Source organism: Cottoperca gobio, chromosome 3 (assembly GCF_900634415.1).
Source record: "Cottoperca gobio chromosome 3, fCotGob3.1, whole genome shotgun sequence".
Taxonomy (NCBI): domain Eukaryota; kingdom Metazoa; phylum Chordata; class Actinopteri; order Perciformes; family Bovichtidae; genus Cottoperca; species Cottoperca gobio.
Genome location: NC_041357.1, coordinates 22,853,344 through 22,869,215, shown reverse-complemented (window position 1 = coordinate 22,869,215; position 15,872 = coordinate 22,853,344). Strand labels below are relative to the sequence as shown.

Sequence of the window (15,872 nt, the reverse complement as noted above, 5' to 3'; positions counted from 1 at the left end):
AGATGTTCATGCAATTGGCTGCCATCACACATTGGGTTGAACATTTATTCAAATAAATTCTTGAATTGTCCTCGTCCAGTTAACTTGTACTGATAGTAATATGACAGTAGTTTATTTGGAGTGGAACTGAATATAAAGTAACTTTTCACGGCCCTGATAACCCATTACAGTTCTAATATTGGCTGTCACTGATGTGCGGGAGGGTTGCTGACTGTTACTGGCCTCCCTTTTCCCTCTGTGTCAAACCGATCAATTGGTTTTGTCTGCTCCTCCCTCCAACTTTGATGTTATCATTGATTGTTCTCATCTGCCCCTGAACTCAAAGGTTAGAGGAGCTGAGCTGCACTTCTGGATTGGTTTGACCTTCGCTTCGCACATGCTCAGTGGGTTTACAGAGCTCAGAGCCAAACAGACACGGTGTAGCCAGGCCCGTGGGTGCGTGACAGCCAGACAACGGTGTGATGTCTTTTTTTTCCTCAACCCACTGAGGGTGATGTATATGTGATTGATTTTTCTCCTACCCCTCTCTCTACCATGTTTCCGCTGCAGTGCACTAAGCAGGACTGAGTCCAGGCTTGATCAATGCATTGTTTTTCTTTTTCAATCACACTCGAGTGAGCTGAAGACACGAAAGGTTACACAGGTGAGGTTTGGCAGAGGTGGAAGCTGGAGCTTCTGGAGGCCCCCTCAAGGCCAATATATGAATTTGCATGTGTGTGTGTGTGTGTGTGTGTGTGTGTGTGTGTGTGTGTGTGTGTGTGTGTGTGTGTGTGTGATAGAGAGAGAGACAGGGAGTCGGAGAAAGTTATACAGAGAGAAGTTTAACTAATTTATCTTGTGTGTTCTTACCAACTTGATAATTCTTCGTGTCACAAGACTTAGTTTATGCTCATTATGTATCTCTTGTTCTTTCTCGCAGTGGGATTTTCCGGCCGTGCCTCTATAAATCCTTTGTAACCTTAGCTTTACCATCTTACATTAAATTATAGGTTCTTCACAATGTCTCAGAGCTCACCTGCCCCAGATAATCTGCAGGGCCGCTTGAAGACTACTCCTCTTGTTTCCTCTACTTGCTTGACAAACGGTCTTCTGACACTCACACAAAGGCAATGTGTTGAACAGAAAAGAGACCACTTGAGCAAGTCGCGCCTCTGACCTGTTAGCCACAGCACAAGGCTTTATATCTGACATGAACATCAGCGATATAAAAACATTTTGCGACTCAGACTGAGGTGTTTCAATGCTCCTAAAAAACAGTATTAAGCAAAGGGAGGAAGTAGTCTACCCTAGAGGGGCAAATAGTGTTGCGTTGTCCTGAATTATCTCTTAGTAATGACACTGTTAAACCCTGTACCCAAACACCTAGTCATTAAGAAAAAGATAAGTATCTGTGGGAGTGGAAGGGCTCTCCTAAAGCTGCATGTCTGGAGGGGGTAAGGATGTGGCGGGCAGGGAAGGTTTAGAGGGCTGGGGTGGGGTGGGAGCGCAGGCTTTGACCAATGGGTGTCAGATGTCATGGCAGATTCTTTCAGGGGCAAATTACAGGGTTTAACTTCTCTTGTACCCGGGACGCCGGTATTCTGATTCAACTTCCTCGATAGACACTCGAGCAACACGCTACTCAACACCATTGTTGGGCGCACACTTGACTCTGGAGATACTTCACCTCCTCTCACGCTCTCAGCACCTCTTCAAGACTTTGTTTGTGGAGTGCCATTGGCGGCCTTTCTTGCTGGCCGTGGAGAGAGCAGAGCAGTGCAGCCCCTCTTAAGCTTTATAGTAGTTACCGTGTTGGTGTTAGGGGGCTTTACATGAGTGGCCCTCATTAACCTCTTAGCGTCTTTGTGCTTTGAGTTGGCACAGGGCTGCTCCATAGATAAGCTTTATGAAACAGCTAAAATACTTTATTCTAATGACTCTGGTATTAGCTGAACATAATCATCTGTGTTACTAATGCAGCATATCAACAAGTGCAAACACATCCAGATTGTGCATGAACCTGCGTCTGAACTTTCTCTTACCTCACCCTTATAAATGCACGCTGTTGTGTTCCATACACAACTTCTCAAAACGGCCCTACCTCACACACACACACACACACACATATTCTCTGTGAGCTGTTACAGGCCTAAAGCTCTCTGAAGCATTTAGCAGCACGCTAGCAGGTTTACTCTACGATGCCAGGGCTGAGGGAAGTGCTGAAGCATCTAATGCAATTTCAACCCAACATGGCTTTCTGTGAATGAACATCACTGAAGTGTACCGTCTACTGTATGTTGATCTACTGTAGTGCTTTCTTTTTTCTCCATGCGAGCTGATCTAATACTTTGCCCCTTCCCTCTCCCTCCCTCTCTGATTTCTGTAGAGACTGCATTTGCCTCCAGACTTGTCTGAGACGGTGAGTCGTGTGAGCAGGGGGGAGCTGGCAGGAGCGTCCACGGTGGCTTCAGCCTGTGGCTCCGGCACTTCCGGCAACAAGCACCTGGACTTCTAGCGCTCCCACACAGTCGCCACGGGCAACCAACACCTGGAACGCCGTGGCGTTGTCCTCTTTACCGTGGTGACCCGGTTTGTTCCCTCGCCCACGTAATGTCAACATCCATAACCCTGCCAGCCATTACCACCTGCCAACTGTCCCTGCCAGGGGTGAAGATCTAAACATCCACAGTACTTTGTCTCATAACGGACACATTTCATCCCATGTTTCAAGTCCTTTTTCTATATTCAACTTACAGTACACTCATTGTTTTGCACATTCCAAGCTGTAATGAGAAGTTTATTTAGCTTATATTAGTGGCCAAGGTTTTATACCCACTGTTTCCACATTAAGTTGCCAAATTGTTTTATTTTTGAGACGTTATATAAAGGTAAATGACTGGTACACCCAATTACAATCCAAGATGGAGGGGTTATTTAAGATTTGGTACATTTGGTTTGTTTTTGTGTTGTTCTCTGTCTCTGGGGATTTTGATTACAAGTAATCATGGAATATTTTGTAGTCTTCACAGACTCTCACTCTTGGTAAACATTAAATAATTGAAGTGTATTCTCCCAGGCTCCAAGCGTACTGTACAAACACAAGTGGCCACTCCTGCCTAGATCCACCATTACAATAGTAGTTTATTTTCTTGGATAATGCAATAAAATGTGCTTTTGTTTCGTTAAATAAAATAAAGTACATACACAGTACACAACATATGCTCTTTATTCACTTTTTACTTCACCGTGACTCAACACATTTACCCTGAAGGGAGAGTTGACTACTTGTGAAACTGTGAGAGGATGTAGAGTGAGCGTGTTATGAATGACTGATCGCTGGTCTGCCTCACTGGTTTCAGGTTCGAGTAGGGATGCCTCCATCTGACCCTGAGACTGTGCCGGTGACTGACGTCTACCTCCAGTAAGCTGGAGAGCTGAGTAGGAATGTGGGCAGAGGGTAGGAGAGCTGGATTTGGGTGCAGGCTTCACACCTCATCAGGCATGTTTGCTGGATGAGCTGCTTTGCCATGACAAGCCCAAAAGAACAAATTAGGTCAAATGGTGACATGGAGAAACAGAAAAAAAAATAACAACATGGAAAAATTAAATGTTTCATTGTTGTTTTCCTCAGTCTGCTTCTGATGCCAGTTTGAATAATTTTGCCTGCGAAAACTGGCAGTATTGGTAACCATCTGCAACACGTGTTGGGAGAGGGTAGTGTTGCTTGACAGTTTCATGCATGAATGGATTGCTCTTATATCGGGTGTATGAGAGAGAGAGAGACGACATACACAGGTCACTTATACAGGTGAACGTTGTCAAGATAAAAAACTGTTTTCAAGTTATTGTTGTCAAAGAGCTGACATATTCAGGGTGCACTTTTAAGGTCGATTAAAATTCATTTTGGCATTTGTTTATGTTGAGATACTACAGTTTTTTTTACACGTGGCATGCCTGCATGTCACCATGCTGCAGATTCACTTTTTTCAATCAGGTTCAGAAAGCGCATTATTTTTAAAGTTTTAAAACCATCAAAGTCTTATAATGTCAGTTTCTTCTATGCACTTTATAAGGAATGAGGGTTCACAGATTTCTATGTAAAATGTAGTGCATTGACGCTAGTCTCGTTACATTATGCACATTTACATACATTATACATGTAGCTGTTCAACATTCAAAATAAACATTTAGGATATGACTTCTTTTACCTGATTGGTGGATGTGTTAGTGTTCGGCCCTCAGATGAAGTTGGTTGCATGTGGTTCAATATTACTCTGGGTTATGATTAGTCACACATGCTTCTGTAATGAGTAATGAATAAGTAATTCAGGTTACCAGGAAATCTCAATTAATTTAAGCCTCTGAACACAATAACACAATAACTCTCCAGCTCATGTGATCACATCTTCATCATCATACGAGGCTCTTTAAACACTTATCACGTAATTGTTGTTTTTATATTTAAAATGTCCCTTTTTTTCTTATCGCTCAAATATCAATAACATGTATTATGAGTTTTATAACAACTCAGTATGCCTTTTAACCTGGAGGCAAAAATATGTCAGTGTTACATATAAGGCATTTCCTTTTTTGTTTACATTTGATCTTAATGAAATCTGCAACAACAACACATAAGATGAACACTCAGTGCTGTTGGCACATTTCAGAGGACCTACTTCTTGAAAGCCTCACTTAGCCTTCAGCAAAGACGGGAAGCTTTGGGACAGAGGGTTGAGAATATGCTTTTATAATTGTGTCTTTTGGCAGCTGCCGCTCTTGTCCTATTGATTCCTATCCAAAGCCATAGTTGTTTTTCTACAGTAGCTCTAGCTGAGGTCTTATGGATTCTATTATCGAATGCCGTCACATCGCAGCACTGTTCAAGTAGCACAATGTGGGACAGTACATTTTACCACATTGTATCTCTTGTCTGCCCATTTTGATTTAATAAAGCCGATCTTCAAACATGAGGTTACCATCTCTGTCAAATACAGTTTACAAAATACACAAAGCTAGACTATTATGTGTTGTATTTACAATGATGCGGGGAAAGTTAAGTCTTGTTTGCTTAAAGCACACACTCACACACGGAGCACTTACTAGAACTTAACTGCTGACGTTGAACAGGAGAGAGTCTGCTTCTGTCAGAATTGTTATCATTAAATAAAACAGATCAAAAAAGCACAAAGTTCTCAGGAACTTTTCCAGAAACTTATATTGGCTGACTGACTTTGTTGCCGAGCGAGAAACACATTTAAACCTTTTTATCCCGAGGCTGTGTATTATTTAGACTTCCACTAATTGCAGTCCTTTTTGCATTTCAAATTTATCTTTCATTCTCTCTCTGTAATTATTAATGTTCCTCTTCTGCCTGTTCTCCCTTCCCCTCCCCGAGCTCTCAAAACAGTATTCCTCCATCTGTGTGGTAAACTGGATTAAATGAATAAAGAAACAGCATTAGCCCCAGAAAAAAAGAATCCTCTTAAAAATCTGATTAACCTCCAATCCTCAAAATTTCTGATTGGACTATTAAATATTGAGTGAGACGTATAAATTCAATTAATCAGCTTAGCAAGATATTTGGTGCTGTTACATGCTGTGTGAATGTTACCTGACCTCGCTCTCTCCTGGACATCCTTTCCTTTAGATGCTCTCTCTCTCTTTCTCTCTCTCTCTCTTTCTCTCTAACACACCCCCTCAAATCCACACACACATACACACAGACACAACCCCCCTGCTGAGGCAGCAAGTGAAGCAAAATAACTCACTCTGCCACACAATCGCTCCTTTGCCTCGCTCTAGGCACTGACTGCTTTATTCCATGACTTTTTTCCCTCTCTTCTCTGCTCCCTTCTCCTCCTCATTGGTTCTGTATTTTTTTTTTTTTCATACCATCGTAACTCTACTACAACAAGAGCCAGTGATGGTGAATTGCTTGACCTTTCTCATTGTGCGGCGGTGTTGTGCTGTGTGGTCTGTGTCGACTTGGTTCAGCCCATACATCAAGAGAGGTTTGTTATTTTGGACACCTTTGTTTGGTGGGAATTGGAAGTGTTGTGTGTGTATTACAGGCCCTTGTACTGGCATTTGTCAGCATTTATATTTGTTAAAATGTGCAGCTATGATGCATTATGTCAACAGTTCTGTCTCTACTTGCTCAGTAAGGATTGACACTTTATAAGACACAACATTGAACAGGCAAAAAGGCTTTCTTTAAGACACAATTTTACTGTACAAAATGTTTTATAGTTTTCACAAAATACATTTAGAAAGCTCCATTTTAAATAAAAATTAAATTGAAATATTTAAGAGACAGCGTGAAGACGTTTTATCTCAGAAGCATTGCTCAGACGTAAACCCAGTGTGTGTCCATGTTCTATGTACACACTGAAATAAAAATGCAAAACTCAAAATAGCATGACAGATGATGCTAGAAAAACCCTCCCATGGTCTTCAATTATAAATAAGGACTGCGTGGTTCGACTGCAGTCTTACGAACTCGAAGCCAATGTAATCGGAACAGAACGTGTTTACAAAGTTTTGCAACACAAGACTAATATCTTTAAAAAAAACATTGTGTACTAGATGAAATACAAAGGCTTTGGTCTGTTTTACAATCAACAATGATTAAATCTGATATGTACTTGTAAACAACTGCCAAACACTTAAGTTTAAAACTCTGTCAAGCAATGTTTAATCATAATAATAGGAATTAAATATTTCTAGTTGCACAATTTTTTTTTGACCATAGGACACTATAATACAACTATACCTAAGAGACAAATTGTACCTGACCCTAAAGAAATGTATTTCATGATGCATGGAACATTTATAGAATATTCTCAGGGATATAAATGAAATCAACTTTTATTGGAGAAATCTTTCTGGAAGATTTCTAGGGAAGACAAGTACTTTACATTTTGACATAAACAAACTGGATTATATCGAAGACGCAGTCTACCATTTACAGACTACAGGTTTTCTTTTACACCTGTTTTCCCACATTTAATGTTCTTCGTGGTAATCTAGAGTCAATCCAACCACCGAAGCAAGAGGTCCAGGTTGTGTCGCACGTTGTTCAGTCTTTGCACACTTTGAGCTGTTGATAGTGATCTGTGTTTAATAAGCCGGCAAACGCAGGCCCACGTCAGAGGAGTCAAGACCACAGCCTCAGTGGATGGATCGAGTTTGAGTTTCCTCTGCTAAAAATCCACTCGTAAGAAATAAGACCAATAAATAGTTGTTTTTTTTGACACAGTAAGAGTCTTCCCTCCAGCTTTTCATCTTAATGATATGCAACAGCGTCCAGAGACCATGCAAAGGCTGGTAGAAAGTCTCGATATAAGCAGATCAAAAGATAGTCATGGCAGAATCTCTCGGGTTCTTCTCTCTCTCAAACAAACGCAAGACCAACATGGTTTTCTAGCAGTCCATCTATCAGTACTTGATCTTGGTTTTTCATATTAACATACAAATGGCCATTTACTAACACACCAGAGAAAAAAGGAAACAATGACTGAAGTTGGAAATAGAAAAGAAAAAACAGATAAGTTTTTGTTCCATAAAAATTTAACACCGGGCACTTTACAGAGGTCCATTTTTTTCCGTCTATCCATTGTTGTTCTCTCTTCCAAGTCCTCCTTTGAATGTGCCTAGAGCTACAGAACAGCACACAGTCCCACTGGAAAAACAAAGCCCAGACGTTCCAAGGCTCTTCCAGAGTCTCTTTCTTTCATTCTTTCTTTCTTTCCTCCTCTCTTCTCCTGTCCTTTGCCGCTTCACAACCCTCTCCCTCCTTCTCTACTCTCCTGTGCCGTGTATGTGTGAGGAGCACTGCCGGAGGGCGATGGTGGAGTGGGTGGTTACAGGGTGAAGTAGCTCTTCTCTCTACTGTAGTCTTGACCAGTACTGAGACATGTCAGGCTCGCTCCCTGGGACTTGGACAGGGACAGACACTCCAGGAGAGATGAGTCCTGCAGAGGCAAAAAGAAAAAGATGTCAGTAAAACGAATAAATAAATGAATAAAAAGCCCCTGAAGTCAACATGCTAAATTAGATGAGTGGATGCACCGTGCACAGTTAGTGTGACAGCTAACACTAGTTAGCCTTAAAGCATAGAGCATTGTGCTTTAAATGCTTGCAAATAGGTAGATGAGCAGTGGAGCTGCAGTGAGGCACAATGCTCTGCACATGGTTGCACAGTAAAAGGCTTGCAAGCTCGATAAATTGAGGCTTTGGCAATGGCATTTAAACAGAGAGAGTAGAACAGCAAATGAATCAAATTAATTAGCAATTTAGCACAGAGGAAATGTGGTTATGCATGATTAACTCTTCATGACTATAACCTGTATATATGGCTCTCAGTAAAAGCATCCTAATGGGGTGGAACTAAACTATGGGCTGGAGAAGTGGGATTGACATGATGGTGTACAGCGGGGCGATGAAATGAGCTTCAAGCAACTGCAGAAGGAAAATGATATGGAATGTAGAGATATTGATCCTTTTGAACCATGAAGTTTCTCAAATAGATGGAAAGGAAAAGGAAAGTTGCTGCAACAGATCATGAATCAAAGATGGCTATGTAGTACCCCTTAATTTACAGGAAAGGTGGCAGATATTTCCAAGAGTGCACTGTTTGTTATGATTAATTCCCAAGCATGTTGGTAAACAATGAACTGTCTGCCTACCTGTTGAGGTGGTACCAGAAGCGGTCATTGATTGGCTGTTCATATGTGCCTGCATATGAGGGGGCGTGTATGTGTCGTAGCTCCGCCCGTTCACAGGCGGACTGGTAGGCAGCATGCAGGAATAAGAGGAGGTCTGGCTGGGCTATAGATGGGGGAGAGAATGTTACATTAGCTTAGCCAACCATAGTTGTAGTCTGAAATACTGTGATTTAATTTAATTTATATATATATATATTTATCTGAGAAAGCTATCCTTTAAGTTTTTTTTGTTTGGCCAGGAAACACAATTTAAATTACTCATGGTGTGTTTGAATCCACTCTTACAATCATATCAATCATAATTAAACATCACATGTAAAGTCTTTAAACATCATTGACTAGTGAGCATTATGGCCGTTTACTTACTTGCATAGATAGATTGTTTGCCATTGTGAAGCTGGGCATGGGGGGCAGCGCACTGTAAGTGTTTGCGAGTGCAGAGTCAGGTCTACCCAGCATTGACCCCGAGGTGAAAGACACTGTGAAGGAAAAATACAAATGTGTTTAAAACCCGTTGAAATCACACACACACAAACACACACACACACACACACACACACAGTCCTCCAGTCTGAGAGGCCGTTAAGTAGCCTAGTGCGTGCGTGACGTGACGCCTTATTTGACAAGCTGATAGGCCCGGACACATACTGTACAGTACAGCGTGTGTCTCAGGTGATTGACTTGTGAGCATGAGCTTCAGCTCTGCCGGTGTGCCCTCGTGCCTGATTCGGTAATTACGCAGATAGTCAGCTGAGAAGTTTTGCTCAATCATCCATCAAAGGGAAACCACCGGTGCTTCTTCATGTTAACTGGAGCGCACAGCCATCGAGGCCTCTTTTCCCCTTTTTATATTTATCCGCAGGCTGTCACATAATAATATTTAGTAATATTTCACATAGATCCTGTATGACTTGAACCCATTGACATTTAAATGTCTTTTTACTTATATTATTACACAAATAATGCAATGTGACACATGTATATGTGCAACATCTGTGCAATACAATAGTGGACATATTATATTTTAATTTCAAATGTAAATATTATTTTAAGGAGTGGGGGTAACCTGTAAGTATTCTCCCAGCTGTGGACCTACCCGGTGTAGTGGGCTGTGGGATGGCCTGGTAGACGCTGGTGCTAAAGCTGCTGCTGATGGGAATGTGACTGGAGGAGTTGTTGGCCTGCCGGCGCTGGTTCCGCAGCTTCTCCTCTCGCCTCCACTTTGCTCTTCTATTTGAGAACCATACCTGCAATGAAATGTGCTTATTAGTTTTCTTACATGCATTTTATTTATTTTTAAAGCTTTTTTTTTTGCAACTTTTCTTACATCCGTTGTAAAAACAAAATGAAAGTTCTGATCACTCACTTGTATTCTTGCTTCGGGCAGGTCGATTTTCGCTGCTAGTCTCTCTCGCGCGAAAACATCTGGATAATGAGTTCTTTCAAATTCTGTAACGCAAGAAATGGCACAACATACGTGTTAATAAATAAGTAATAGTTTATTATTATAACACATTTTAAAATGTAGCTCTCATAATTCACATGAGATAATCAAGAACGTGTGTATATATATTTTTAAAATAATAAGTAACATTTTGCAAATAAAATAAAATAAAATGGCGGATGTAAATGTATAAATGATTCACTGATTGCTCGACCTTTTTCCAGTGCTTCAATCTGCTCCTGTGTGAAGGACGTGCGGTTTCTCTGTAGTTTCCTCTTGAGCTGCAGTCGCATCTGTGTCTCCTCTGAATCCTCCCCGTTCGAGCTGATGGAGTTTGTGTTTTCTCCTGCTCCGTCTTGTGGTTGGCAGCCATCTGCAACAAATATATAATGGAAATATACATTCAATTAAGCAAATTGAATAATTAATTCTCAGGTCTCGTGTTGTATCGGCCTACAGCTAATTGTACAGACCGTGGTAGAACATCATTAATTAAAGCCCCTATCATGGTTGATTACATTCAAAATCAGATGAATTATTGCACTTTCTTCCTAATGTTGCCAGATTGCAGACGACTGCCTGCGTGAAAAGGAACAATATGAAAAAGGCTCTGCGGTTAAACTGTTTATAAAATATTGTGGGAAAAACAGGCTGGAGAGGGAAAGGCTCCGCGTACTTATCGCTTCCCAACAATGGCGTGTGTTCTCAAAAGGTTAAGAGAAATGTGACAAGATGTGGCGAGCCTCTTTTCAGAGCCTATGAAATGTATTAAAACCCCAAACTCTCTAGCCCCCTTTTTTTTTAGGGCAGAGCAATGCCTCAATGGTCGTTCCCATATGGGCGTTGGTATAGCCATTGAGGTGACCACCAACTTTTGAATAGGAGAAGACGCTTTTCAGAATGATACAATGCCTTCAGGAGTAAGGGAAACCATTAAACTATGGACACAGCCAGGACGAGTAGTGAGCCCTCGGTGGGTGTAATATATGGGAGGGGGGCCATTGGAGGAGATGACAAAAGGATCCTCTCTCTCTGGAGGCGCACAGGCTATAGTACTTTGGCATTGTGCGCACGAGGATCCCAGTCAACAGAGCTTTGAGTCCAGTGTGTTAACCCTTATCCACTACCATCATTAATCACGTCCCCCGGCCAGCTACACGCCAGTCAGGATTTCTGTCTTCAATTGGAAACAAATGAGTGAGGAGAGAGCATGCAACCCCCTGAACAACCAAAATAAGGGCAATCTATTCACTGCCCCTTCAGTTGCAGGGCGAGGCTTATCGACTAATGTCTGTCTTGTTGTTGGACATCATTATCACACCGAGAAGTTAATGCGAAAGTAAGCAGGGGTGCGTTGATAAGAGGATGGTTTATGTAATATCTCACGGATGTTTGTCTGGACCAATGAGTTGAACTTATGAAGGGGAATTCAGCTTTTGGCATGCAGATTTTGTTTTGATCGGTATAGTTTTAGTGAGTAGTGCCTTGCTCAAGGACACTAGGTTGTTGCAAGATCGGAACAGGTGCAGTAAGGCCTATAAATAGCCTTGCACGAGGCTTCTGTTGCCCTCTAAAAAGCAAACATGAGGGGTTACATGCACGTCCAAAAATTCAAGTTTGCTTGTGAAAACTTTCTTTTGTCTTGTGTGAAAGATGTAGCAGTTAGAAATTATTTTTAAAAAATAGCTTTTCCATCATGTGAGTTCAAGCAAGTTGCACGTTTGCTCACAGACATTTTTTACTGCTGTAGGCCTGAAATAATATTTACTGTGTCTAAGTGTTAAAGTTCTAGAGGAAAATCTGGTGCTACATGTTTCTTGACAATTTCCCTCGCTGCAAAATAGACAAAAGTATTCTTCTATAGGCCAATAGTTTGTAACCATGCTATTTGTTTCTTCACTCAGGATAATCCATAAAAAGGAGTGAATGTGCAGCTATTATCCGTCTGCCAGACCCACTGACGCTAGGATGGGATTTGTTTTCTTTATAAAAGCGCTGGGAAATAAACTCATTCTTTAGTATCACGATGTCTCAGCCAGTGAGGCGGAAAAGCAGCAAAAAAAGAGATACCGAACCAATTGCGGCACCTTTCAGCTGCTGAGACCGGATCAAAACACTCTTGAGAAACCGCTTAGAACTGAAAGAGAAAGTGAGAGACTAAATCCTATAGACGGGATTTAGAGCCATATAGCCAGCGAATGAGAATAAGAAAGAGATAAAAGACAAAATCGGTGAGGAGTTTTTATTCGTTCCTCTTTGGATAGAGTTGTCTTCTTTTGGGGCCCTGTCACTCTCCATGTAGCCATTATATCTGCTTACTCGGCTGTCGGATGGAAAACATATTTTCGTTCCCCTGAGACAACTGCTTTACTTAAATAGTCTGAATCAAACACACATTAATACATTATTATTTATGATGTTATCATCATAAATATAATTTGATACAATAATTATACAATATTTTCTTTATTAAGAATTGATAGTAATTAATCAATCTTACGAGGCTAGCAACGGCAACCAGGTTAAAAACTTAAAAAGTACGATATTACTATTATGTAAAATAATAGCAACAACAACAATACTAATAATAATAACAATTATAATAATAATGTAGTAATGTTATGAATCCAAAATAAAAAATAATTTTGATGTTAATATGGTAGTTTCCACTTTACTGCTTGTTGATAACAGCCCCACGTGTCCAAATGGTCATCAAACAAATGCAAATTATTTGATTTGACTGAATTCCAGCACTTGCATTTCTGATGCATAATAATCAGACGCAATGCTTCATCTTAATACTTGTTTAATAGATGAATATTTAAGAAGCAAAAGTAGCCTAAGCGTAGAAGGTGGTGTTTCTAATAAGAAAATGTGTTCAGTGTTTGGCCTGCAGTAGGCCGACAGAAAACCCTCTGAAGTGGAACATTTCCACAGCAGCCTTACCATCTCCACACTCCTGCATGTTGCCATAATGAGAGACAAAGCCCTCTCTAATGAGCAATTACACGTAGTGCGGGCCGTTCCCATAACCAATCATTGCGTGTGAAGGAAAACATTCCTTTGTACTAATATCCCCGCACACAGCTCCCCGGCTCTGCCTCCCCGTCAGGAGGGAAGGAAAATGCAGGCTGCTGGGTGGACACCTCTGCTGAAAGGACAAGCCGCTGTCACGCACATCCATGTCTGGGACAGTGGAGGCATTCAGACTGCATGCATGGCCTATGGCTTCCTCTAATCGACTAGTCCTAATTGGGGGTCTTGTTCAGGGCATCAAAGCATGCCAATACAATACCTTATTGCAAACAGAGCCGTGTACCGGAACTACTGGAATAGTACGCTGTAAAACTATTCATATTCAAACATGAACATTTATGATGTCCTCTTTGGAGTTCACGTTATTCCTAATGCAGCCACCTTCAAACATAGACTAGTTAAATGGGTTTTTTTGTGGCTGACTATAAATGTTACTGAGCCTGTGATGCTCAAAAGCAGTCCACCCGACTGAATCCTTTTTTGATACAATAGTGCAAGGTGTCTTTATTGCCACTGTGTGATAATGAGGCTCACCTTGGTTAGGCTGCCCTGGCACTGATGTTCCGGGGTACCAGCCGGGCCGGGTCCCCCAAGTTCCTGTCTGACCGTTGAGCATTCTCAGTTTGTCATACATGCCATCTGCGCCCATCTGTTGCTTTTCGCTAGCCAGGTTGCGGAGGACTCTGTTTATCGATGACACCTGAATGACAAATTACATATGATAAACGTAAAGATTAGAGGGAGCGCCGTATCAGGATACAAAAATGTGAAGGTGCAGCAGTTTCACAGCAGCCCCCCACACACACACACACACAGGCCTAATAATCATAATAAATGTGCACTGGAAGGTGTTCCTGCAAAGCGCACAAATGGACAGTGAGCTCCTTCTAATTGACTGCATGTTTGGGTGATCACATCTATGCAGTAATGCGCGCCCCGCAATTTGAAACGCATTGTATTTAATAAGACTGAATGGTTCGTTGCCCTTCTCCTTTTCCTCCACTGCATGAGAAAAAAAGTCATTTCACGTGGCAAATTAAATCATCCACATAACTTACAGTCAGCACACTTACACTGGGTATATTGTCGTTGGTGCAGATCCCCTCCGACAGAAGTCTGTCACGGATCTCCCACGCGAAGATAGACGGACACTCCCGCTTGTACTGAGCGATTTTCGCGACCACCTCTGGAGTGGCAACCCTGGGCTTGCTGCCGCCTATTGCTCTCGGTCTTATGGAGCCAGTTTCATAATACCGGCCCAGGATTTTGCTCACACAGCCGTTGGATACCTGTATAGAAAACAAAAGACACAATTCACATACATTATTTACGACTATTAATGGAATTTCTAAGATGGCGTCAAAAAATTATCACCTTTTCACTGTCCAGCACTTGGACTTCATCATGGGTCTATAAAAACAAAACATATGCCTTGAATGGTATATTAGGCGTTTCCCACAATAAGTTATTTTTTTTATAAAAGCAGGTAGTTTACTTTCCTTTTCGTCGGGATTATTACATTCCTAGAAACGGAATGATGTAACTAATAAATAATAATTTTATTGACTTAAAATCATAAAAAGCCATATTTAGGTTACTGTCCTGCAGCCTTAATGTTGCATTTTATGATGGATAGAGTGCTTTTTAAAAGCAAAGTATTTCATAGTTTGCTTAATGATTCTATTTTTTTTTAATTGCATACATATAAAAAAATAAAAAAGTGTGTTTAAAGTAGTTTTCTGTTTAAAATGGAGTGTTACTGTCACCTGCAGTATCCTGGAGATGTCGCAGGGTCGAGCACCACTGTGAGCAAGTTCAACTATTTTCTGCCTGGTGGAATCCGGCAGCGGTCTACCATTAACAAACACACCACCAAGCTGGTTTACGCCACTGTGACCTACATGGAGACAAAGGCATCGCAGTCATCACAACGTATTATACCTTTAATTAAAACATATGTATTAAAGCAAATGAGTTTAATTCAATGGAGAAGAGAATGGTAATAAGCGCTCAGGATAATCGAGTTAAAGATGAAACATGAAGACAGCATACAGAAGTACAGACGGTTTACTGCAGTTCACTTCAAAAGATTAAATGTCATATGTTTGAAAAAAAGTGTTTAAAATCCAAGTGCACGGATGAAACAATAGTTTTAAGAAACTGTCACTCGCTACATTCCCATTTGAAGACAAGCATTGCGCAGTTATTCAGTAACACATGCAGACAATAACCTCACATAATCTAAAACAAAACATTTCAATATGCGTTTTTCCTATAATAAATTAAAAGCTCCGTCGATATTTGACCCCGAAGAAACTCAACCAACCTTTTATTAAACCGACAAAGTGCAGTATTAAAACAGTCGCATCGTTATCCATCCCTTTATGTACAGCTGCGCATCACCAACACCAGCAACTCACTCATAAACTACCCTCAAAATAATAACCAGCAGCACCGACAATCACATAAAATACTAAACATGCAATAACATTTAAAATGAGCTTCTATTCAAAAGCATCGCTTCTTAGAAAGTGACTTTAAATCGACAAGTTCTTTCTAAGATAGTCCTTCAAAACAAACAGTAATTACGCATCAATAAGACAGACACCAATGAGAATACTAGCCCTAAAATAGCATTTTTTATGATTGGTTATTGTCTATAAAAGATTGCTTTTTGGAAATTATTC

The 15,872-nt window shown here is 40.9% G+C and overlaps 2 protein-coding genes across 4 annotated transcripts in view; one reads left to right on the top strand and one right to left on the bottom strand.

The window, feature by feature from the left end:
• The window catches only part of elp4 (elongator acetyltransferase complex subunit 4), a 51,211-nt gene extending 48,017 nt beyond the window's left edge, over positions 1–3,194 (top strand). The window contains exon 10 of the mRNA XM_029456127.1: positions 2,366–3,194. Coding sequence (XP_029311987.1) covers positions 2,366–2,494 — 129 coding nt within the window. The 3' untranslated portion in view covers positions 2,495–3,194. The remainder of the gene's footprint in view (positions 1–2,365) is intronic.
• A 3,004-nt stretch (positions 3,195–6,198) lies between these two features.
• pax6b (paired box 6b) overlaps positions 6,199–15,872 on the bottom strand; it is a 39,585-nt gene continuing 29,911 nt past the window's right edge. For 2 of the 3 annotated variants that reach the window (XM_029456105.1, XM_029456097.1), the window contains 10 exons: positions 14,952–15,082; positions 14,560–14,595; positions 14,259–14,474; positions 13,720–13,885; positions 10,364–10,522; positions 10,072–10,154; positions 9,802–9,952; positions 9,072–9,184; positions 8,667–8,808; positions 6,199–7,952 (listed from right to left, as the gene is read on the bottom strand). In XM_029456105.1, the coding sequence (XP_029311965.1) occupies positions 7,867–7,952; positions 8,667–8,808; positions 9,072–9,184; positions 9,802–9,952; positions 10,072–10,154; positions 10,364–10,522; positions 13,720–13,885; positions 14,259–14,474; positions 14,560–14,595; positions 14,952–15,082 (1,283 nt within the window). In that variant the 3' untranslated portion in view covers positions 6,199–7,866. The remainder of the gene's footprint in view (positions 7,953–8,666; positions 8,809–9,071; positions 9,185–9,801; positions 9,953–10,071; positions 10,155–10,363; positions 10,523–13,719; positions 13,886–14,258; positions 14,475–14,559; positions 14,596–14,951; positions 15,083–15,872) is intronic. The other variant, XM_029456115.1, reaches the window with a different exon arrangement.